Genomic DNA, 25,311 nt, shown 5'->3' on the forward strand with positions numbered 1-25,311 from the left:
GAGAGGGCAGAGAGGGAGGGGCAGAGAGAGGGAGACACAGAATCCAAAGCAGGCTCCACTCTCCTGAGCTGTCAGCACAGAGCCCGACGCGGAGCTCGAACCCACTAACCGTGACATCATGACCTGAGCTGAAGTCAGAGGCTCAACCGACTGAGCCACCCAGGCACCCCTCATCTATCATGAGTCTTTAAACTCTGGGGTAACTATTGGCATACAAAAGTTGGGGAGACTGAAACTGACCCACAAGTATCTCTAGTACCATCACTCAGAAACAGATTACTGTCAGTCTATTCAACAAGCAAGCACAATTACTGCTCCTTTAAACCACACGTGCATAATTCAGCATACTAGTTTTATTCACTGAGGCAAAGTAGCTCCAGAAAACTGAAAAAATTTTCCTTTTAGGCACTTTTGTAACCAATGTTTATTCCAAGTCCTACTCTCAATTTCTACATTAAAACAAAACAAAACAACGTGCTTTGATTTTTACATATATATATATTTTTTAAATCGACTTAAAACAGTACTGTGAAAACCAAAATGTAAACACTTCACACCCACCAGGCTGGCACGAAAGTAAGAGCAGCAGTACCACACGGCAGTGAGGATGTGGGGCAAAATGAACACTTCTAGCGCCGCTTGGTAACAATTTCACCTTCTCTAGAAACTGTCAGTGCATGCATATACCTTGTGACCTAGTTATTCCATTTCTAGATATAATTCCCTAAGAAAACGCCCTTATGGTATATACCAGGAGACATTTTCAGAGTAGCACGGTTCAAAAGAGAAAAAAAAAAAAAACCTGGAAAGAACCCAAATGTCCATTAACAGAAGAACAGATAAATGTGTGGGGTACTATGTTCATTCAGAGGCATAACACAGATCTGTATTAATAAACTTCAACCTACATGCATCAATCTTACAACAATGAGTAAAGAAAGAAAAAAAAAAAAGAGTGTAAAAGACAACATTCAACATGAACCACTACGTGAAGTTACAAAACATCTGAAACTAAGCAGTGTATTGTTCAGTGATCTATTAATAGGCAAAAAAAAGATACACACAAGTCAGGATTACAGTTCCCACAAGTTAGGAGGCAGCGGATGTGACTGGCAAGGGATAGACGGTGAGCTGCAGAGGTAATTTAACAATCTCTTCCTTACATTTGGTGGTGGGTACAAAGAAATGCCTGTTTTATTATTCTATAAATCACGTATGCCAGCTATAGATATTTTCTATGCGTATGAAATAACTCATTAAAAAACATGGTGCCTATGGTAGAACGAGAAAAAGTGTTTTCAAAATAGTTCATCAGTTCAGTTTCTCTTTCCTGTCTTTTGGCTTCTACAACTGTCTTTTTGCCACTCTATTAACATACAAAACATGCTATTGCCTTTAGAGGATGTTCCCTATTAGGTAGTTAATATTGTTTACCTTCCCGAATATTCTAAATTGTTAATAATTGGCCTCAGCTTCATACCAGACTGGGGACTACTTTTCAGAGCAGTAAATGAAAACCAAAAGATGAAATGCTGAGGGTGAATCACAAAAAGAGAAGAGTGGAGCCGGAACTGAGGGCCTGAGAGGTGAATGCTCAGGTCACGATTTTTTTAGTATGTAGATTATGCTTCTTCTCTCCAGCTCCTTGGGCCTTTATCCTCCCTATTTTCAGAGGTGCCGTCTTATAACATGGGATGGTTACCATTAGGTGAGGAAAACCACAAATCTTAGCAACTGGGATGTGGGCATGCAGGCAGTCGCTAGACTCAACACACCGCCTTGCCAGACTGCAGGCCGACATCACGTCAGCAGCTATATGTGCACACCCATCTCCAAAATCCTTCACAGGCCCTCACTCTTTCAGTAAGGAAGTCTAGTCATCCTACTTAGGCTTAAAGTGAAGATTTCGGGAATTTTACGTAAAGCTACTAAACGCCAGTTAACACCTAATTTTAAGTTTACTTATTCATTTTAAGAGAGACAGAGGGAATCAGAGCAGAGGAGGGGCAGAGAGAGGGAGTGAGAGAATTCCTAGCCGGCTCCACACTGTCAGTGCAGAGCGTGACACGGGGTGTGAACTCACGAAACCATGAAATCAGGACCCGAGCTGAAATCAGAAATAGGATGCCTCACTGACTGAATCACCCGGGTGCCCCAGTACCATGAGTTTTTAATGCTAGTCTTGATGGATTCATGCCCTCAGACTTCAGGATATCAGGGTTTGGAAGCGGTGGCGTGGAAGTCTGGAGATGAAGAATGCCCAGGGGAAGAGGAAAGCTACAACCAGGCACAGTCGGCTCCCTAAGACAGACCAGGAGGACCGGCTTCACGTTATGAGAAGTAGGTGCTGTGACTGTGGGACGCTGGGAAGGCTCTTTTGCCTCAAGTTATCTCACTAGCTTTCTACTAAAAAAAGGAAAATGTCTTAAATTCCACCATTATGATTTCACCCCTTCCTTAAAGTTGTGTCACTTGTTAGAACAAAAATAGCCCTCAGTATTAAATTTTCACTGATGCAGCTAAAATTCATTTGCTTCTTTTTAATAGGCCACCAAAACAAAGTAGGTTTGGGAGGGCACCAAATCCCTTGTTCTGGAGGGGAAGGAAGGGGATACCCCACACACAAAGGCCATAACTCTGTGGTAGATTTTGGCACGTGCCTCAAGCCAGCTTTAGGGCTCTATCTAGGGAGCAGCTGTGTGCCTGGGACAGGACTTGACCCACAAAGAGGAAGGATCTGCGTAAGCAAGAACCACCTGACGACATACTAGGCTATCCCTTCTCCCACACTTGCCTGACCAGTCTGTGACCTCCTGAAGATGCTTCAGCACCTGTCACAGCTAATTGTTTCTTAATTATTTCATGGATCTGGCACCATGTCTCCCCAGCCAGATGCAAGCTCCTCTGAGATCAGTAAGAACTTCTGATTTCTCTTTCTTCCCTGGAGCACAGAGTACCACACTCAACAGGCAGAAGGTCCTCAGTAATGCATTTGTTGACCCGTCTTAAACAAGTGATATTGGGGTGATATTGGGGAAAAACACTCTTCTACTGACATCTCTTTGTGACTCCTCCTTCTGAGCACTGAACTTTACTTGCTTGTCAAATTTTTCTTCTTTCCAATTAACTATCCTTCTAAACTAAAGTTCCTTTCTCAGCATGGTCTATTTTTGTTGGTTTTTGCGAACACGTAGGAACATGAAATTAGCAATGCACATTCTGGGAAAATATCCTGCATGTTAAATATGTTTGGAGAAGATGAAGTTCACCTTTTTTACATTTGAAAATGGTCTTTGTAAGAAATGAAATGGGAAATGTTGATTTTAAAAAAAACCCAAAAACCAAAAAAACAAAACCAAAAAAACCCCCAAAAAACAAAAAACAGCAACAGCAAAGACTGAAATCCATAAAGATCAGTTTAATCTTTAAAAAATAAATAAAAACCACTACAGCTTCTAAGTCAGACTTTTATTGTCCACACTAAAATATCTTATCTACCATTAATCAAAAAAGTGTACCCAACCTTTCTTTCTATGAATAGAGTGCAATTATCAACATGAAAGGGATCAATGGTGCTAATATCAACTGACTTGCTCGGGGTCACAGGAGTAGCTAACACCAGAGATGGTTCAGTCCGGTTCTCAATTCTTTGAGCACACCTACATAGGACCTCTCCTGAGAGAGGCAATAAGAACTACAGTTAACATTTCTGATTACCCAGATTCTGGAATATTATGCTCTTTGTGTGAGTATTGTGTTGTGACCTTTTCCATTTCCTACTAGTAGGATGGGGAAAATTAAGTGATTTGTAGGTGTAACAAATCCCGAATCTAGGTTAAGACACCTAGTATGTCTAAGAGGGGCCAGAGTTTTTTAAATTTTAATATAGTTTACTGTCAAGTTGGTTTCCAGTGCTCATCCAGACAAGCGCGCTCCTCCATGCCCATCACCCATTTTCCCCTCTCCCCTACCGGCCATCGACCCTTAGTTTGTTCTCAGTATTTAAGAGTCTCTTACAGTTTGAGGGGCCAGAATTCTTAATAAAATAAAATTAAATTAAATTAAAAATAAAAAAATAAAATAAAATCTAGATTTGGATATTTTATGTTTCAACTCTCATTCCATGTATCATAGTGATGACTACCCAAGAAGACCCATGCCTTTTTATTTCTTAACCATGGGTCTCAGCCATTCTTTTCTTACAGGAAAATACCCCCAGCAAGTAGTCAGTTCATTCTGAGGCCATAATTAGTCAATTAGTCCTCTTTCCTAACACACTTTTCCTTTCTTTTAATTCTAAGGAAATGACTAAGTCTGGCATCTTGACTGGGAAATGGGAATAAAAGCAATTTCTTCTATTTTGCATGAATAAAAGCAATTATTTAAGTACTTAGCAGATGCCTAGCCCTTTCTTTTTAATAAATTACTCATGAAGAATCTGAAGTTCAGGTGCATCAACCATTATGAAGTGCCTACCCAGGAGATTAAATAACTTGTGCAGAAATAAGTAATAGAGCTGGAATTTGAACCCCACTTAGTCTCTAAATTCCAAACTTTTATCCTTTTGGTCATACTGGCTCTGCTTTTCCACCCTAGGAAAATTTCATAAGCAATCAGAAAATCAACAACCAAAAGTTCAGAATTTCAAATGAACCCGATCCTATAACAATTCTGACAGAGGGCCAAAATAAAAAAGAAAGAAAAAAAAGGACTCCCCCAACCCCTCTGAACAGTCATATGCTTTTGCAGTGTATCTTTGCAGCTCCTCCATCTCCTGAATGCAGACTGGTCTTGTGACCTGCTTTGACCAACTGAACATGTGGAAATAAGACTTGTTCCAAGCCTACACCTTAAGAAGCTTTCCATGCTTCCGCTGGTTCTTTTGGATATTTGCTGCTGTGCTGTGAACAAGCTCTGGAGAGCCTGCTGGAAAATGAGACGCAGCTGTCAGCCTTCATTGCCATGGTCAACCAGCCAGCTGCCACAGACACACTGGGCCTGGCTGACATCAGGTGAGCCTGGCCGGTTCAAGAGAACTGGCCCACTGACCTGTAGACTCATGACAAATAATAAATGGTTCTTATTTAAATCTCCTAAATTTTGGGGTGGTGTGTTATAGAGCAAATACTACTTGACACAACTATCAAGCAAACACTTTGAACAAAGTTAAATATCAAATTATTTCTAAAAGATGGGACTCAACATGGACACTCCTGTTGATATTAAAATAGGAGAGGTGTTCAATGAATCCTTAATTATGTGACTTAAATTTGCAAAATAAGGTTGAAACATGTGACTTGATCAATTCAAGAACCTGCAAGGTGCTTCAGTAATATGTAGTAACTTTAGCTACGGACATGAACAATTGTGTGTTTGAAAATCTACATCCAGAAAGTCCTTTTCACTGTGGGATTTAATTCAGACTGAATCATAAAAAAACACTATTTTGAAGTCCTTCTCTGAAGACGTAGAACCTGTGTATTGTAATAGGACTCTCAGAAAGTTAATGTTCTCTTTAAGTCGAAGTCCAAGATACACAAAGAGATCAAACAGGAGCAATGAACTCATACTACCCCCAGAGTTTGTCAAGAAATGAGAAGATTGCTCCTCTTTTTGTCAAGAAATGAGAAGATTGCTCCTCTTCAGACATTGACTGTAATTTACCTTAATCAGGTTCCTAAAAGCTTCAAGTAGTATAAGAGGAACACTGNGGGGGGGGGGAAGGCTGCAGGAGTGGGAGAAAGCCAGACAGGAAGCAGTCAGGATGCATCTTAACAAAATATCCATCACATACGCATTTTTCAGTTCCTCCCCAAACTTATGGTCAAAAAAAATCTGATAAAGGTGCCGGAGGTTAAAGTCTCCATTACATAACTGTAATTACTTAGCGTGAAAGATCATACTGAAGCCAGCTGAACTATCAGTTAATGAAAAAAAAAACAGCTTAAGAATAGGGTGGTAGGTATGGAACAATGCAGCGTTCTCGAGCTCCAACTCTGACATCAAGGAGTTATCTCATCATGTCACCAAAATAACAGTAACGTTTACAACCACCAGACACTGTGCTAGGCCATTTATATGCACTATTTCACTGTGTTTGCTTTAAGGGTAAGAGAAACAAGAATATACAGGATTATGAACTTGCTTAAGGCCACAGAACTATTAAACAGATTCATACCCACACACTCTGACTGCGGTCCGAATTCTGACCCACAGTACCGTCCTAATCAAACTAGGCCTTAGTTTCCTCAGGTGAAAAATACAGATGGGATATCAAGACTGGCTCCAGTTGGAATTCTAGGATTCTGTGACAGGGAACACACTCCTCAGTGGTGTGTGTGCTGGATAACAAGGAGAAGTGCCACCTTCTCCTAAGAAGGAATGCCTTTGGGGTATATACATTAACCCCTCTACCTATTCCTCTTTGCTTCTAGACACGGGTACAGAAAAGGTTTGGGCAACAGGCCTAGTATCCATGAGCAGTTATCCGGGTGCGTTTGCCACCCCTCAGCAAAGGTCTGGCTGCCCCTGGCAGAGCAGGCATGGAAGGAATGGATAAATACTCTATAGCCTCTGTTGGAAAGAGGCTGAAATTGGCTACCACTGTTTTAATGTTTCCTACAAACCTCTTTTTTTTTTTTTAATTTTTTATGTCTTTATTTTAATTTGAGAGACAGAGAGGAAGTGGGGGAGGAGCAGAGAGAGAGAGAGAGAGAGAGAGAGAGAGAGACAGAATGTGAAGCAGGTTCCAGGCTCTGAGCTGTCAGCACAGAGCCCAACACGGGGCTCAAACCCACAGCCTGTGAGATCGTGACCTGAGCCGAAGTTGGACGCTTAACCAACCAAGCCACCCAGGCGCCCCACCTACAAATCTTTTAAATGTAACATCCACAGACCAGAAGCTCAACAAGGACAGAGACAACATAGCTTTGCTCACCGCTCCATTCTTTGCAACTAGAACTGCACCTCACATATTGTAACAAGCTCAGCATAAGTGCTGTTCTTATGGCTGTTACTGGATTCTTACAGTTCCAATTTGCCCTTAAATGGGCAAAATATATGATTAAAGGCAAAGCCATGCTATCTGCTTCCTCTTCTATATGGTTCTTTGTTCAAAGACACAACCTAAAGTGAGTATCCTATGCGCCAGGGGTGTGGGGAAAACAGTCCTTGTCCTTCAGGATGGATCTAGTACAAGAGTTCAAGCAGAAATATACATGGACAGGGCGCCTGGGTGGCTCAGCCAGTTAAGTATCCAACTCTTGATTTCAGCTCAGGTCATCATCTCACATTTTGTGAGATGGAGCTCTGCATCGGGCTGCACAGAGCCCGCCCGAGATTCTTTTTTTTTTCTCTCTCTCTCACTTTCTGTCCCTCCCCAACTCATGCACATGTGTGCTCTAAACCTTTTTTTTAAAAGAAATGTACAAAGACGACTATTAATTTAATATTTATTGTGTGCCTATTATGTGCTAATTACAGAGCTAGGCATAATGAACTGTATGGTGAGCAGTATATATCAGGTAGCACGTAAATGAAAAGTGTAGAAATAAGTGAGCATTAAACTGGTCTAGAAGGCTACACGGTATTAAGGCAGAGAGGAGCCTGAATTTCAGACCACAACAGACCCCAGTTCCATCATATGGCACATTGCTATGTTGTGATCAATTTTAGGATTTGCGGCAAAAATGTTAGTAGTAATCACTTTTGTATTTTCATTGTAAAAAACATATAAATGCTGCCAGTTTAGACTGTGGTTTGCTGTAATCCCTGTGAAAAGCAATTTGGAAATAAATATATATACCATTGACTCAGCAACCAGACCTTGGGAGGAATCTATGCTTAGAAACAAAGTCACAGGGTGTCTGGGTGGCTCAGCGGGATAAGCGTCTGACTTTGGCTCAGGTCATCATCTCACAGTTCGTGGGTTCGAGCCCCGCGTCGGGCTCTGTGCTGACAGCCATCTCAGAGCCTGGAGCCTGTTTCAGATTCTGTGCCTCCCTCTCTCTCTGACCCTCCCCTGCTCATGCTGTCTGTCTGTCTGTCTCTCTCTCTCAGAAATAAAAACATAAAAAAAAATTTTTTTTTAAGAAACAAAGTTACTGCACTTTAAGTGTTCACAGGAAAGGGTATTTATTGGAACCTTGTTTGTAGTGGCAAAAATCTTTAAACAACCTGAATGGAATATTGTATGACGATGAAATAGAATGCGACCCAGATCTGCCGATCTGGAAGGAGGTTCAGAGATTGTTGGGTGAGAAAAGTAAGCTGCAAACTGGTGTATGAGGATTCTGTTCTTATTTACCAGCAAACAGCCCAGAATACCTTGCATGTGTGTGTTTGTGTTTCTAGGATTACACAGACCTGTGCCAGATAAGGGGACACGGGCAGGAATGGGAGGAAGAAAAGGGGAAAAAGAGGCGATAAGAAGATGTTTATTTATAGATCAACATTTTCTTGATATAATTTTACTGAAGTGAATGAACACATTTTTGCAAATTTTGGAAGGGCATTTGGAAAAATAATAGTAACTTTTTAAAGTTTATTTATTTTGAGAGAGAGCGAGAGTGCCTGAGCAATCAGGAGAGGGGCAGAGAGGGAGAGACAGAAACCGAAGCAGGCTCTGTGTTGATGGCACGGAGCCCAACGGAGGGCTCAGACTTACAAAATGTGAGACCATGACCTGAATGGAGATTAAGAGTCGGAAGCTTAACTGACTGTGCCACTGAGGCGCCCCATGAATAATAATAAATAAAAACAATTTAAAAAGCAACAGTCCACAGTTGCTGTAAATTCACTTAGACTCAGATACGCTTTCCTGGAGAAGACAGAGCAGCACAGAGTTGTATGAAGCTGTGCGTAACGCAAATCCTCCAAGAGTTCTGGAGTATTCCTACAGCTCCTTGCCATGTGCCACATTTGGCATAAGAGTTGCAGTGGAAAGAACATACAGAACCACTACGCCATGAGCAACAGAACCACAGACATTTTTGGCTTAGGGAAGAATACTGAAAGCAGTGTTGAAGGAAGATTAACCTGGCAGTACTGGTTCAGAAGGATTGAGAAGGGAAAGGAAAAAACTAAGAAAACAAGAGACTACTGAGCTGATAGGAGTTCAAACTAAGGGACGGCCAGATTTGGTTTCTGTTGTGCTGACTTTTTTTTTAAAGTTCATTTATGGGGGGGGGGCAGTGAGGAGGGTAGAGATAGAATCCCAAGCATGTTTCATCCCACTAATCAACCGAATGAGTCCCACCCAGGCGCCCATTGTGCTGGCTTCTTGCGGAACAGAAATTTAAATCTCCTCCTGGTTTCCAGCCTTCGTGCCTTACCCCTAACTCCGTCTTCAGGTCTCTGTGGTCCACTTCAATATTTTAACCTACATTTCAGAAACTGATTAGGCTCTCCAACATAGGGCTTCTTCTTTAAAACAAGAACATTACAAACTCATCACTAGTGCTATTGTTCCTTATAGGATTTCACAGCTTCTCTCTGACTTCTCAGAATGTGTACATATCTGGAGGATCGTCTTCAATAAAAGTTTCTCATATTTAGGATACCCTGTTCTCTTCTACCACAGCTGACTTGACAGCATGAACTACTCTGTCCTTGCCCAGATTTAAACCTGCTGCCTCCTAATTCTCAAGCCCTTCAGTATCTTTTGTGGCTGCTCTCTTTGGATGCCTTCCAGAGCCTTGTCCTTGGCCCTCCCCTCTTTTTCCTAAACCCTGAAGCAGTTCATTCTTAAATGACCTCATCTGATTTTCCAGCTTTAGATAATAGTACTTACCTTGCATTTTCTCTTTTCTGTCACTGTCTTGACCATATTAGGCTGAACCCTCCTACAACTCTTAGTAGAAAGATTACTAACCTCTCGAACAGCTGAAGTATACTATAGGTAGAATAAGTCAAAACTATACATAGAGTCAGTCAAATCTGAAACATAAATAAGCTGGAGAAAGGTAATTTAGAATTCAAGCAAAAATAAGCTACCTTTCTGAGTGGTCAGTAATTGCACACACTCAACATGAAAAATGGGCGAATCAGTTTCTTGCCTGACCTTCTAGATGAGTCAACATAAATGTGTGTATTAGATACTGCTACAATAACCCCAATTCTTATACAACTGAAAAACATAAAGAGGATACCTTTGGGGGGTGCGTGCGTGTCTCAGTCAGTTAAGGGGACAACTTTGCTCAGGTCATGATCTCTAGGCTCATGAGTTTGAGCCCCATGTTGGGGTGTGTACTAACGGCTCAGAGGCCGGAGCCTGCTTTGGATTCAGTGTCTCCCTCTCTCTCTGACCCTCCTCGCTTGCTCACTCTCTCTCTCTCTCTCTCTCTCAAAAATAAATAAAATAAACATTAAAAAAATTTTAAGCTTATAATCTTGAATAAGATAAGCAAAACTAAACCTCAAACTTTATTTCCAAGCTTTGGCTACCCTAATTTGTTCAATGGTAAATGTACCAGAGTTATAAGAAACTTGGAAAACCAGTTCATTCACCAAAAAAAAAAAAAAAGAAAAGCAGTTCATTTCAAAGTTATAAAGCAAATTTACAGGATGTCGACAATTAAAAACACATCTGCTTAGTGTATTGTGACTCTGTATACAAAAACACATGTCCATCTTAAAACCGATTTCCTCATTGGAGGGGATAACCTGTACTACCAATGCCTCTTAGTGATACTCACTGTCAGCTGATATTTCCTTTTCAAAGACAGAAGCACATTCCATCCCTACACATCGTCTTGGTCTCTGTGTCAATTTTGTTTATTCATAGATTCAACGTGTATTTGCTGAGGTCTTACTATGTGCTAGACACTCTTCCACTTGCTGGCACAAAGGAGTAAGCAAGGCTCTCATCATCGCTGCTCTCCTGGAGCTTACATTATTGCAGGTAAGTGGACAAGACACAATCTATCTCACATGGAAGGGAAGGAAACTGTGTGAAAGATGCTACTATTTCAGATAGAGCAGTCAGAGGTGGTCTCTTAGGGAGCTGACATTTAGGTCTCTCGAGACCTAAATAAAGTGAGAGACTGAATGTGAAAAATGACTGATAACAATGTGGGTATCTGGGGCCAGAACATTCTGAGCAAAAATTCCTCAAGGTTGGACTCTTGCACAGGGAATCCAGAAAAAGGACTATGCTTCTAGAAGAGTAAGGAGATATCCTTAGGTGACTAGAAAAAAGGGATCTAACACCAAGGGTGCATCATCTTAGGCTGTGCACTAAGGGTGAAAATCTATTTTCTCCCTGTCTTGTATCACGTAAGATATGGAATGACCGTGTGTATACATATCAGTTTCCTCCACAAGTGATTGAACTCTCCTGCTGGCTCATTCCTAACTACACAGTCCTTGTCTGATCAGCTCATTCTTTCCACCTTTTCCTTCTTCTGTCTCACGCTCCTTGATACCAGCCCAGCCACCCCCCCTCCCCCACCGCTTCTTTTTTCCAAATAGCAGAATCAACTCCCATTCATCCACACACTTTCCTCTATGAAGGCTCAGTCATGCCTTCTTGAGGAAAAGTTTAACATTGTTCAAGTGCATGTTTCAAAGAGCCAATTACCAGGGGGTGGGGCGTGGAACAGGTATAACGGTAACCAGAACATTACCAGATTGCTGGGTGGGGTTGGGGGTTTTCATCCTGTCTCAGTATGCCTTCTGCCCAGCTCCACAGACGTTTGCTGCTGCTTGTCAGCTGGAAGGATCTTAGAGACGGTTTGGTAAATCTTCCAATCCATTCATCTTCAAGACCTCCTCTCCCAGAACATGCCTTTAGAGTTCTTTCTCTTATTAACACAATGTGGCTAGGCTGCTTATTGAGGATTTCCCAGTGCACATACAGAGACATGTGGGCCCGGAAATACCAAATTTAACTGGGTGCTGGAGCTGGGATCTAGAACTTTCATTTTCTTTATCCATTGGTTTCGGAGTTTTAACTTTTCCCCCCAGCTTCATTTGCTGTTTCCTCATTTAATTATGTCCATGGTAGCTGCAAAGCACTTCTGTTAAATGACATCATCAATTAAAGGGTCACTCATCCCTCATGTATGGCATTAGAGATTGTTTCACCTATTTTTCTTAACTTCCCCTTCAGAGTACTTATTATATTTAAAATTTAGTACCCATAGACTGCATGGACACCAGACCTTAGTCACTGCTTAGTGATAAGAAACTTTTTTTTTTTTACCTAATAGGAAAAATGAATATAAAAGAATGGCTATAAAAGGCATATCCTATTATGAATGCCACTGCATAAGTCTATGAATTCAAAGGCCAGGATCTATTCTAATCTTAGCATTCTGTAAATAATAAACATGACTAAATTTACAAAATAGTGACAACCAAAATTCACTGAATTTTTAAAATTACTTTCACTCCAAGCAGGACATTTCTTTTCAGATTATAAGGAATAAGAGAAAATATGTAAATTAATATGTGAATTTTGTATTGGAAATTTTAACTCTGTTAAACTATTTTATGGGTGTAAATAATTTTAGTGTACTTTGAGTTGTTCTTGCCATAATGATTGTCAGGTAGTTAACTCCTTGATACACTGAGGACTAGAATGCAAAATTAAGCCTTTGGGGAGATGAGGAATTACTTGTAAGAAGTTACATTTAGTTTGTATTTCCTACCATCAAATTCCCTTCAAGTCCAAGGGAAAGATAGTCACCTTACTGGAACATAAATATGAAAAAAAATCAGGTTTAGAGAGGAGTAATATCTTTTTCTCTCTGTACTATGTCAGGAAAAGAGAACACAAAGGCTGTTAACATAAAGCTCCTAAACAGCTTCAAGAAAACAAATCAGACTTTAACCACTGAGCACCAACCATTTCTGACTGCTCACCTTGGGAGGCTAGCCATTTACTCCAGGGATATTTGATACAGCTTTAAACATCTATAGAAATACCTACATGGGTTACTTTAAATAACCTCAATGAAAGCAAATGTTATAATGTGGGAAAGGATTAAATTTCTGTATTTCTGGAAATACTGAAATCATTTGAAATCACATAAATAAGGTAAAAGATAAATGATCAAGCTAAGGAATAAATACATTTTCTGACTAAGAAAGAACATTCAGGTGTTACCATGGTGTCATCAGCCCAGTTTTCTTTTATGGCTTACAGGGTGGGTCTGAAGGCAATTTCAAAAGGAGAATAATACATACACCGTTCGAAGGTAGAAGCTTAGAAATACAACATTCATTTTGGGTTTCTGTTGAAAAAAAAAAGAATCTCTCTATTGTATAGTCACACTTTGTCCTTAATAAACTCAGCTGGATTCCAGATGACAAATTTCACATCAAATTCTAATTAAATTTTTTAATGTTTCCCTTTTAAAAAGCTGCCAATGAACTTAAGTTATATTTTACATTGGTATGTTTACCATTTTAAACTCCCATTTAACTTCTCTCTGTATTTGGTTCTTTGTGACATTAAAAAAAAAAGAGATAATTATAACTTTGGTTTAATCCATCAAGTTTGTTAGCTTGGTTTTTTTTTCTACTTAATCAATAAAAGAGCTATTAAATATAGTCAAGTAAGTTACATAATCCAGATTTATGCACTTAGGATAAACTCTGGTATTCAATATAGTCAGAAACTCTTTTCACAGCTTTGCTACGTATAATAAATGTGAAAAAAAGGCTAATAACTTTATTTTCATTTTTAGGAAAATTAAAGCTTCTTAATGAAATTTTAATAAGTCTTTGCCTGCTTGATTTTATAAGAATACCAGACACTAAAATATCAAGGGGGACATTCTAGCATTTATTAATAAAAGCCTAACAATGTCGCCGAGGTTATCAACATGCTATCAAATTTAAATGACATACCTAATTAACAACTAAATGCACTGAAAAGCTAACAAAAAAACTAAACTAAAAAAATAATAATGTAAATACAATTTTATTGGCCCATGAAAGCCAATTTCCCTATGAAATTGGGATCCATGACGCTTGAAGGATTGTACACAGTAGACGCTGGAAAAGTCTTAGAGCCTCATGAATAGGAAATACCAACACCAGCACAGATGTCCTCATGTACTTAGCCAATGCGGGTCATGCTGGTTTGAGCTCAGGAGACTTGGCAGAGCTTTAAAAACTCCTCCTTGAATTTTTATAGTACTTTTTAATTTTCAAAGTAAACATCCATGCACAAATCCTGTCAGGCAAAAATGCTGGGCGCTCTCACTGTTTTACAGAAGCTGAAATTGTGACAGAAAGCTACAAATGACTACAAAAGCTACGAGAGCAGAAGCTTGACCCCATTTTTCCTATATATACTGTTTAAGGATTCACAAATGACAAATAAAAACTCTGAAAGAACCACGGGAAACTTCTAACACAGTCTTAAATACTCTCCTTCAGATCAGTTTTTTGGACTATTCTTTTCTCTCTCGAGGTCTCATTTTCCCACCTGTAAAACTAAGTTAATAACACTGGTCTTCGATACTACATAGATAACGGCAGAATCAAAAACTTAATAAAGTACAATTATGAACCACCATGGGTTGCTCAGAGGTTTAAAGGAGATGAACGTATACGGAGCCCTTAATGTGCCGCCACCTAATCCATGCTCATCACTGAAGAGGGTTAAAAAAATACCTAAGAATGTGGATATTGTACATCTTTTAAAGCCAAACTAGTTGATTCACAGCAACTCTCATAAACACCTGGCTAATCTGTATTAAGTGTCACGTGTCTAGAACTAGAGGCCGGATGTTAAGAGAAGCCTGCTAGGGAACTCAGACAACTGAGAATTAGGACAGTCCTCCCAGCAACACTACTAATTCTGCAATATTTCTCTAGACATTTCCTATGGGTCTCATTTCCTCACCTGTTAAAATAAGAGGGTGGGAGCAGATGAGCTCTCAAGAGCCTTTAAGCTCTAATCTGAAATCACTGTACCTAACACATAAAACAACCCAAAGGCCCCACCTCTCTAGCTCTACCGACAACAGTATTGACATAGTGTTTTCTATCTACCACCACTGACATTAATTCTTATGCAAATACCAAATCTGTGTCCATTTGTTGTCTTGTACTTGATCATGAACACAAAAAGTCAAATAACCAACTTCAGGGCACCATTCCCTACCCCACTGCCTCCTTCACCAGTGATTGGTTACAAGGAATGTAAAATTGTAGAAATAGAAACACATTCACACACGTTATGAAAATAACTCACATATAATTATAAGGAAAGTACTTTGACTCCACAATATCTAATCATTAGAGGTCAAAGACTGGCTCAGCTCAGCCTCAGAACTCAGGTCTTCTGATTGTGAGTCTAGTTGTTTTCTACAATTTCTATTACTAAATAATGGAATCAAGTTAAAAGGAATTTAAGTTTATTTTTAAGCCACAAAATTGGAATTTAAATCATCTTAAAATTCAAGAAGCCCTTATCCCCAATAATTACAAAACAAAACAACAGAACATGAAAACAACAACAAAGTCTCTCTGTAACAAACCGGTACAGCTTTAGTGTTCAACATGTGATGATCATAAGGTCACAAGTCACTGCACTGCCCCAATAGCATGAAATAATAAATCATGAACAAACTAGATGTCATTTCACAATAGCTTTAAAAAATTGGCTATCAAATATGCTTTCATAATAGCCACAGTTAAATATTATGGATAATTATGAAAACAACTAGAATAAAGGCTCTATTTAGTATAAAAAGGGATAAAAGTTAACATTTGTTGCAAAAAACAAAATGTCGTAAATGTGGCATACTCAAGTTGAGTGCGCAAAATGTTAATTACAAAAATAAAATTTCCCAGGGAGCCTGGGTTGCTCAGTCCAGTAAGCATTTTGACTCTTGATTTCGGCTCTGGTCATGATCTTACAGTTCATCAGTTTGAACCTCTGACAGTGCAGAGCCTGCTTGGGAGTCTCTCTCTCTGCCCCTCCTCCACTCACTCACTCTTTCTCAAAATAAACTTAAAAAACAAAACTTTACGTAAGACAATGTGCTAAATAAACATCTACAACTAATCATCATTAAACTTTTCTCTCACCATATATACATGTATGTTTATGCATATATTTGGTGCCTTATATCATGAACTTAAAAAATTCTGGGGGTGCCTGGGTGGCTCAGTTGGTTAAGCGTCCGACTTTGGCTCAGGTCATGATCTCACGGTTTATGGGTTCAAGCCCCGTGTCAGGCTCTGTGCTGACAGCTAGCTCAGAGGCTGGAGCCTGTTTCAGATTCTGTCTCTCCCTCTCTCTCTGACCCTCCCCTGCACATGCTCACTCGCTCTCTCTCTCTGTCTCTCAGAAATAAATAAAACATAAAAAATTTTTTAAAAATTCTGAAAATGTACTTTAACTAAATTTACTGCATTACTAAACACTATCGGTCTTATAATAATATTTTCAAACTGGCTCAAAAAGTATTTGAAAGCCTCAAAAATATTTGAGTTACTCTGAAAAAGTATGTTTAAGCATGCAGCTCTACAAAGATAACTCATTAATATTTAAATTGGCCCAGAAATAAAATTAGGGGATGACACACTTCCATTCAAAATAATTGGCTTTAAGGACTACATTGCAATATAAATAGTTTAAATGACTATCTAGCAATTGCAGAACCCCATAATTTATTCTATCTATGTCCCGGTGAATAAGAATTTAATTTCCTCAATATTCCAGCAGAAAAACACACAGCCTCTGAAAATAAATGATGAAAGAAAAGGGTTGCATTCCCTATCAGATGACAGTGAACATAAAAGTGTACTAGTAAATACAAACTGGTTCCATCAACCTAAGATCATCATTATTTCAACGCTATTGTAGTAAATCGATTTTCATTTATTAAAGAGCAGATCAAATAAAAATGGAACAAACATAGATTTGATCTTAGCTGGAATAATGTAAATGGAATTAAAATGTCTATTTCATAACTTTTTTTTCTTTTTGGTAATAAAGCACAGCAAAAGACAACAAAGTAACCCTATAAAGACTTCGGGCTATATTGCTACACTCGGCTTTAGAGTTCTACCTCAAATAAAAGAATCTAAACTGTAATTCTGGTTAGTGGACTCCCTTGTACATAAACACAACCCCAAATTTCTCATTTTTAGTCCTCTGTATTTCATGACAGTTGATCCAAATTGCTGGTTTTCGAAATCGTTCTTGATATTTCTAAACTTATCCTCCACCATTCCACACTTCGGCTCCTTCTTCTCCAACCAACCCCAATAATTCACAAACTCCATGGGAAATCCTGCATTTAAGGGACATTTGTGAGGGCAGTGGGGAATAGAGACAGCAGTTTATGTTTTCTAAAATTATACCCTCATGTGTAAAATGAAGATAAAAATCACCATTAAAAATCACATTCTAATCCAGTTCAGCATAGAAATGGTCACACACAATTCAAATGGAAAACAGACCTGTTCTTTCTTTAAATGCAAATGCTCCATAGGAATATTTTTATTTACTTGAGAAAATATAAAACCTAAGCTGAATAAACCAACAGAAAATGCAAGCAGTTGGCTCTCGGAAACTACAGAGACAAGGAAAGCAGAGCCTTTTAAACTCTTCCCTAAGGGTCAATAATCAGGAATTGATTGTTTTTATATGTAGCTTCATTCAACAAAATATTTCTTGAAAACTCTTGTGCAACACAGTTCACCAATATATGTTTTACATGACTCAGAACTATGGAAGCAGGTGTCCATTAACTTGGCAAACACCTGTAAATACTGCATTATACCAGAGTGCTAATTAAAATTAAAATTATGTGTGATGTTTTAAAGTGAGAAAAAATATGTTTTAAGAAATATGCCCCAGACTTATTGTAAATCTAACGTAAATTAAGATTTCCTAACAACGAGGCTATTTCAATCACCTGCAGGCCAGAGTGGATTAAGGCTTATATAACCAACCAATTAATACAGACTCTCTTTCACTTTAGGTACTCATACTAAAATAAACTCTTTTGATCCAATCTCTCCACTAAAATCTCTAAAGGCCCCTACAGTGATCTCCACCCACATATGAATTTCATTATTAATACAATTTGCACTTAACCTACATTTACACAAGGTGTGTTTCAGAGGAAGTTTTTCATAAAATTTATAAACCTTCAATGATATATCTAAAGTTGTCTGGCTGAAATATCGGTTACACGGAGAGACAAAACTAAAAACGGCATCACAATACAAATTATGTCAGCAATTTTACAAATATAATGGAATGGCTGAAAAAACATCCTAAGAAGTTATTTCAGTAAAACCTGACCACATGCTAAGCACACATTTCTGTATCTGAGGCATTAGACTAAATTGACACACCTGAATACACACTGTGTTTTATCTTTTTTTCTTTTACTAAGACAGCCATAATAAAGAAAGGTGTTAAAGAAAAAAGATACTTATCATAAAGCTAAAAATAAGTATGTAAATACCTAAAGCAAATCTCCTTTAGCATTCAGGAATCAAATTCTATGAGTGAATATTGGAAATACTAAACCCAAAAAAGACCATGAAATGCTCACTGCCAGAACTTTCAGAAGGAGAGGAAAAACCGAAGATAGGAAGTAAACCAAGTGTCTATTAAAAAAGGAGTAAACCATAACCAAAACAAAGTCTCTTCCTTATGTTCCTTTTCTGAGAAAGCATTCAGCACAGCATTCATAGGAAAAAAAGAGAAAGGGACAGAATCTGCTTCACTCAACCTGTTTTTGTACAGGTCTTCCACATCATTATGGAAGACGTAGATGTAGACATAGATGCAATTAAAAGAGACATTAAAATCTACATAAATTTTCAGAGCTTTGTCAATTAGAGCCCTAACCTGTCCCTAAGCCTGACTTTACAAATTCATCCTCCATCATTCTCTCTCTTCAATAATCTTACCCTTCAAAAAATGGTCAATTATTTAACTCTCAAGTTTCAGCATAATCCCAGTCAAAGCTCTAATTCCACTACAACCATTCGCTCCCCTGCCTCTCTTCCAAAGTTTCATCATTAATTAACTTTCAGCGTAAGTGCAATAATGCTGAAAATCAAATTATGCAGAAACGTGTTGTCATCAGCGTTACAAGTGTATGCTCAATTTGTCTAATTTCAGTATTTAAGACGCATATTCAGTTAGTATGGCTAGTTTTCCTTAAAGAATGTCTTTGACTATCACTCAATTTTCTCCTGTTCTGCTATCATTTAAGGAAATTAATTCTTAAAAAGAAAATACTTCACTATAGTCAGTCAGCATAGTCATAATTTTACAAATAAATGTGAACTGGATGTTAAACTATGGGGACATATGAGGAGTTACTGTCCCTGGCAAAACAGCATGTCAAGTATTTTTCTTTAAGGTATTTTGAGAAAAAGCAATTTTAAGTGACATCTTAAAAAGTCTAATTTATGCTTTCTTTTTTAATGAAAAAAGGAATGCCAGTGAAGTTATTAGTGGCATACAGCATTTTTATATCTAAAGTCAGAAAGTCAGGATTCACTACAGTTGTGATCTCAACCTGTTCTCACTTGAGTCACTGCTCAAAGCTACTGTTTGGCCAGAACCATGTAATATATAGAGGAGAGAAAGCCACCAATTTTAGTTATATCAGAGCTGTTGTTCGGAAACAATAGACTAATTCAATGATGGTGAGAAAAGAAACATTGTTGCAACTTACTCGGAAGAAGCTATGTTCTGGGTAATCACAGTTCCCCATGTTAAGTTAATGCCATAGGGTACAAAATTTTCAAACGTTAGCCAATTCTCCTATATATTATACCTTTGCATTAGGACACAAACTACTGATTATAATTACAAATCACACATGAGCATAAAAATAATTTCCATGGCTGCTAAATAACCTCAAAAGAGCCACCTCATCACTGCTTTGCTAATCACCGTAAGGTTGTTACGTGGCTCAAATTAAAAATAAGCGAAGGCACTTTACATGCCATCGATTCCTATAAAAGGCATTAATCTTTAATGATTTAAAGTTGTCTATGTTTATCTAAGACTTACTGCAGATCCCAGAGTTTACAAGGCTTAATGAAAGTTCACCATGAATGAAAAATGGGTAAGTCTTGTTCTATGTTTTATGCAGTAAAAAAAAAAAAAAAAAACCAGTACCACGGTAATTGCTAGAACAAAATGCATTAATAATCCCCAAGAGTTTCCTTATATTATGCTTCTCTGTACAATTACATATTTGATATTTCAGTCTAATAGTTTCTTACAGACAGCTTAGTCAAATCAACTACACTTACTCTTTCACGACAACCAAACACCCTGAATCATTAATTACATTCCCCAAATTTTGATACTGAAAAATTTTAAACACAGCATTTCTTTTAACATTGAAACACAACTAACGCAGTAAGAAACATCTCAAATTTCCTTACTGAAAACATTTTAAGCCTACCATTCAGAATGACAATAAAAAGCTGAAGTGGTATTCTAAATGAAAGATTATTTATATAATAGATTAGTATACAACTTACATGAAGACATACAAGAACCAAGATTTTTCTTTTCTTTCGAGAAGAAACAAGTAAGCCTATTAAAGGAAGAGAACATAGCCTAAGTCGAAGTCTGAATTTTTTCCCCCCCCGAACAAGAAAACCTTCCTCCTTCGAGAGGACAGAAAGAGGCGCGTCAGTGTTAAGATGGATCTTTAACAGGATAAGTATTTTAAAGAGAGTTTTAAATAAAATCTTCAGTGACTAATTATTTGGAACAAAGAATACCACTAACAGAAAGAAAGAAAGAAAGGAAGGAAGGCAGGCAGGCAGGCAGGCAGGCAGGCAACCCTTGAAAAGCTCACGTACAAGTAAATCACTGTCTACTATGCCTTTCAAAAAAACACCACTGATTAATCAATCCTGGGTCCCTACAGTCACATTTTTATATTTCCTCCACACTTAAAATGTGATATACAATCCAGTATTTATCTGAATTGGGGGCAGGGATATAGGAGAGAGAACTTAACCCCTATCAACAGATCCGTCTCAGTTTAGAATCTTTTCCTGGTAATTCCATTTCAACAGACCTTTTTGAGGTCAAAAGGAAATGTCACTATACTTATAAATGTCTGAGGCAAAAAGACAGAGGAACAAATCAAATGACGGCTGAGAATTGAAGCTTAACAATGGTGGCCATCAGGTGTCTGTTTGACATCTTGCAGGAACTCTGGAAAGTTATACTGTGTTTTGCACCATATTGGCACTAATTCCTTTCTTAAAAAGACTGAACAGCAGACACCACCTGTCTACTTTAGGTGGGGACCCAGTGGGCAAGTCCCACCTCCTGGGCTATGGTCAGGTACACTGCTCACTGCCTTCTCAATCTCAAAACTCAAATTCTTCCACAGAAGGTTCAGTCTGAAGAAAAGGCTCATTAGTACATCTTATAATTTTAACCCTTTGATCTCCTCAAGCTAATATTTGACAAGTGTACAAACACAGCACACAACTTTTGATTATGTGAAGTATTAAGGGTACTTTTTAATCTAACGTAACAGCGTATTTTAAAACGCACACAAACAAAATATTAGACATCAAGCCCTCTTGAATTTATAGAATTTTTACTTAAGATACCTGTTAATGAGCAACATTATTTTGAATTTAAATAAAATCTTCCACTACTGGCCAATGGGATACTGAATGCCATTAATTCAGAGAAAACCTGAAATGCTTATGTACAAATACAACACTTAGGTGGTCTTTCAACCATGCCTCCTTTCAAAGGACCGCTTAAAATTTAGTCACATGAAAAAAGCACAGGAGTCACTGGAAAACAAACAAACTGTGGAACATTTAAATCTATCAATCCATCTCAAGTCCATTCTGAAAAAACAGAAAACTATCCGGCTTACCTTGAATAGCCATTCGAGAACACCGATCGGCCAGGGAAGTTCAAAGTCCCCAAGGAAGCCAAGTTGTCATCTCCAGATCCTTGGCACCTATTCCAATTTTCTGAACCAACAGGAATTGGTGGAATGACATTAAAAATAGGCTTCTGATCCTGTTGCTGAGAAAGGGATGCTGTATTCATGTCATAGTGGTACATCTGTCCCCCAGAGGTACTCACACCATGAACAGAAATGGCAGACATTTTGTTACCAATTATATTTGCCCCAGAAAAGCTTCCCTGACAATAAACTGGGCCCAGTTTCTCCTGCTTAATTACCCCAGGGGTGCAGAGTTCAATGAAATCTTCTTTTTCTGTTTTCACTTGGGGCAGTGACACACTGTTGGGGCTTGATAAGATCAGATCTCCATTATCCTTAATTTTAGGTTTAGTGTCTGGTAAAACAAGAGGCTTACAGTCCTCATTCGAGTTTCCTTCCAAAAGGAATGGATCATCCTCTCCTGCCAAAGGAGAAAGCAAACAGTTTTCGTCTATCAAGAGCTCTGGTCTCCAAGGACTCTCACTCGTCTCTTTATCTGGGGACCCAGAAGAAAATTCCAAATCCTGGAGTTTTTTCCTCCAAATGTCAAATGTGCTTTGGTCTGTGGTATACAACTTCACATTGCCGCCGTTGGTGCCAGTCTGGCCCTTCAAATTCTGCTGTTCTGAAGACACGTCAGAGGGCGTTTTTGCAAACTCCTTCTCTGTGGGGGCAGCAGGAACAGCAGTGGATGCCGAGCTCCTGGGGTTCTCTGGAACACTGGTCGACCTATTGAGGTTTGCAATGCTTTCTTCCAGAAGCTGAAAGTCTGTTTCCCCAGAGGAAAGGCTGATTTGGCCCTGCTGTGGGAATCCCAGGTCATTTCCCATCACTTTGGTTTCTGTCTCTCCCATATACAGTCCCATGGAGAGTGAAACTGCCTTGGACAGGTCTGGCTGCTGTGCATTGCTTCCTGAGCCTTTCTGAAAATCCACCAAAAGTCTTTGCTGCTTGGAGTCTGACTGAGAAGCAGCAGCCAGTGACGGTGAAGATGCAGAACCCTTCACAGAAGCTCCTCCCCTTAGGGTTTTATAGAGGTCCATCACATTTCCCCTCTCCCGACCAAGCACACTGCTAGAGATTTCTTCTTTACTGGGGGGGCTTAATGATTCCTTGGAGTCCATCAGAGAATATCATCAGCTACCGGGGGTGGGGTGGGGGGAAGAAAGAGAAAGAGGAGGGAAGACATAATAAGCTATAAAGTCACATTATCCCAGTGATCTGATTAGTAAGAGCCAGTTAAAATGAACCTTTTAGTTAACTACCGTGCTAACTCCCTGTTAAAAGTAGCTTCTGTCTTCCAGAATAAAAAACCCGCATCTTCTGCCCCCATTCATTGTGGCACATTTAAAAGCACAATGCAGTTCAATTGCACAGCAGAGGGCAAAATTGTATCAAACTAAGCTTGGCTATTCATCCTGCCACTCACAGAACTGTAACTTTGTTAATCACAGACATTATAACTCATTACATCTGATTATCCTAAAGGTTCAAATTAATGTCAAAGTATTTAATTTGAAAAGAGTACGATCATTAAAATTCCTACTCCCTTTCAATCAGTCAAGGCTGTTTGCTTTTCTGAGAACCCATACACATAAAATTTGATAATTACTATGATAGAATTCTCTTTCAAATCACTCCCAAACTGCCCTTCTACCTGCTAGTCACACACGCAAACCTTTTAGTACAACCTACTGATATACTCTACACATTGTATTTTAAAAATAAACAATGCTGATCTGCTCATCTTCCAATACCACAAAAAAAGGACTTCCATATACCCGGTATTTCTTACTGCATCTGTCTGTGTCAAAGTGCCTACCTTCTTCAAATTTTGGACATAGGAAATAAAACATGTTCTATATAGGCCAACTAAAATTTGGATTTTAAAAAGCAAAACAAAGTGCAGTAGCTTCTCGCTACAAGTTTAGCTTATTTAAATACAGCAAATATAGCTGTCAACGCTTACAAAATAATAGATTCTAAATGAAGCTATTTTTTAAAAACCGCTGAAGACCTTCAGCATGAAACACTCCCTAAAGAGAGATTTTTTTCCCCTTTGCATATAACAAAGTACGAAAACAGAAAAAAAAAAAAACCAAACTGAAATCACGTTCACATAAACCCAGAGAAAATAATACCCAATGAAATGCTCAGAATAATTTTCTCCTATTCTAAACCTTGACCAACTCCAATTCGGAGGCTGTTCTGAAAAGTATTAGATTGCTAGTATATTGTTTAGCATCACGACGTTTTAAGAGGAAGCCCAGGGCTCTGATAACCTATCTGGGACATACAGTCAAATCCTATGCAATGGAAGGAAACTTCTGCTGTACGGAGAGACCTTAAGAAGCAAAAACTTCAGAATGGCCCTTACGGTAAGTGCAGTGTGATGAAGGTAGAGACGAGGCTGTGGACCTACCCCTACCCATCTTAAGGGTAAACCGCTCATCTCCCCGCCCCTCCGCTGCGTTTCTGGGACAACGATCTCGAAACACAAGGTATCAAACGGAGCCTAATGAATTTCCACGCCACTTTGACAGCTGCCTTCCAACTCGAAACCAAAACAATACTCCAAAAACAAAACAAAAAAACGCGAAACGAAACAATCACTCAAACCAGCTTATCCCCCAGTTTAAACCGTAAGGAACTGTCACATTCACCGGCCTTCATGAACCGGGTGCCAAGGGGTCTTAAGTGGTACTACAAGGAGGCGGTTCCCAAGCCTGCGGCCCCAAACGTCAAACGAGCGCTGGACCACAGCAGGATTCCGGCTAGGGAAGGTCCTCTTCTAAAAGGGGCCACTTAGAAGCGTCAGGCGCGCAAGGATGCCAAGCGCCGAAGAATAAACCCTCTCCCGGGAGAGAAAAAAGTGCAAGGGTGAAAGAGAAATGTGTCCAGACCTGTTGAGTTCTTTCTCCGACACGCCCACTTCTACCAGATAACGCCAGCCCCGGCCGAAGTCTCCAAGTTGCAGGCTGTCAGCCCCCTGCGTGTGTACACTCACACGCACGCTCGCTCGCTCTCTACACACACACACACACACACACACACACACACACACACANCTGGAGCCTCAACAGGAACCCTGATCGCGCTCAGGCGCACTAGGACGGAGTGGAAATATTCGGCAGAGGAGAATTCAGACGCGGCTCGGCGTTCACCATACACACACACACGGGTTTGGGCGGCCCCCTGGGAAGGCACGGACGGGGGGGACTTGGGGCGCGGGGAGCCGGAGACGCCAGAATTCCGCGCCCGGGAAGCGGAGGACCGAAAGCCGGGCGGCTCGGAGAGGCTCCGCTCGCCCCGAGCTCAGGTTCCTCCCCCCTCAACCCGACCCGGGCACGGCGGCCGGGGGGGGGGGAAGAGG

General features: G+C 39.4%; 1 protein-coding gene across 2 annotated transcripts in view; it reads right to left on the reverse strand.

Moving 5' to 3' along the window:
- Positions 1-25,311, reverse strand: part of NR3C1 (nuclear receptor subfamily 3 group C member 1) — a 124,754-nt gene that overhangs the window by 97,992 nt on the left and 1,451 nt on the right. For both annotated transcript variants that reach the window (XM_077768855.1, XM_077768856.1), the window contains exon 2: positions 21,864-23,078. In XM_077768855.1, coding sequence (XP_077624981.1) covers positions 21,864-23,062 — 1,199 coding nt within the window. In that variant the 5' untranslated portion in view covers positions 23,063-23,078. The remainder of the gene's footprint in view (positions 1-21,863; positions 23,079-25,311) is intronic.

Source organism: Crocuta crocuta, unplaced genomic scaffold (genome assembly GCF_008692635.1).
Source record: "Crocuta crocuta isolate KB4526 unplaced genomic scaffold, BGI_CrCroc_1.0 scaffold64, whole genome shotgun sequence".
NCBI classification, from domain to species: Eukaryota; Metazoa; Chordata; class Mammalia; order Carnivora; family Hyaenidae; genus Crocuta; species Crocuta crocuta.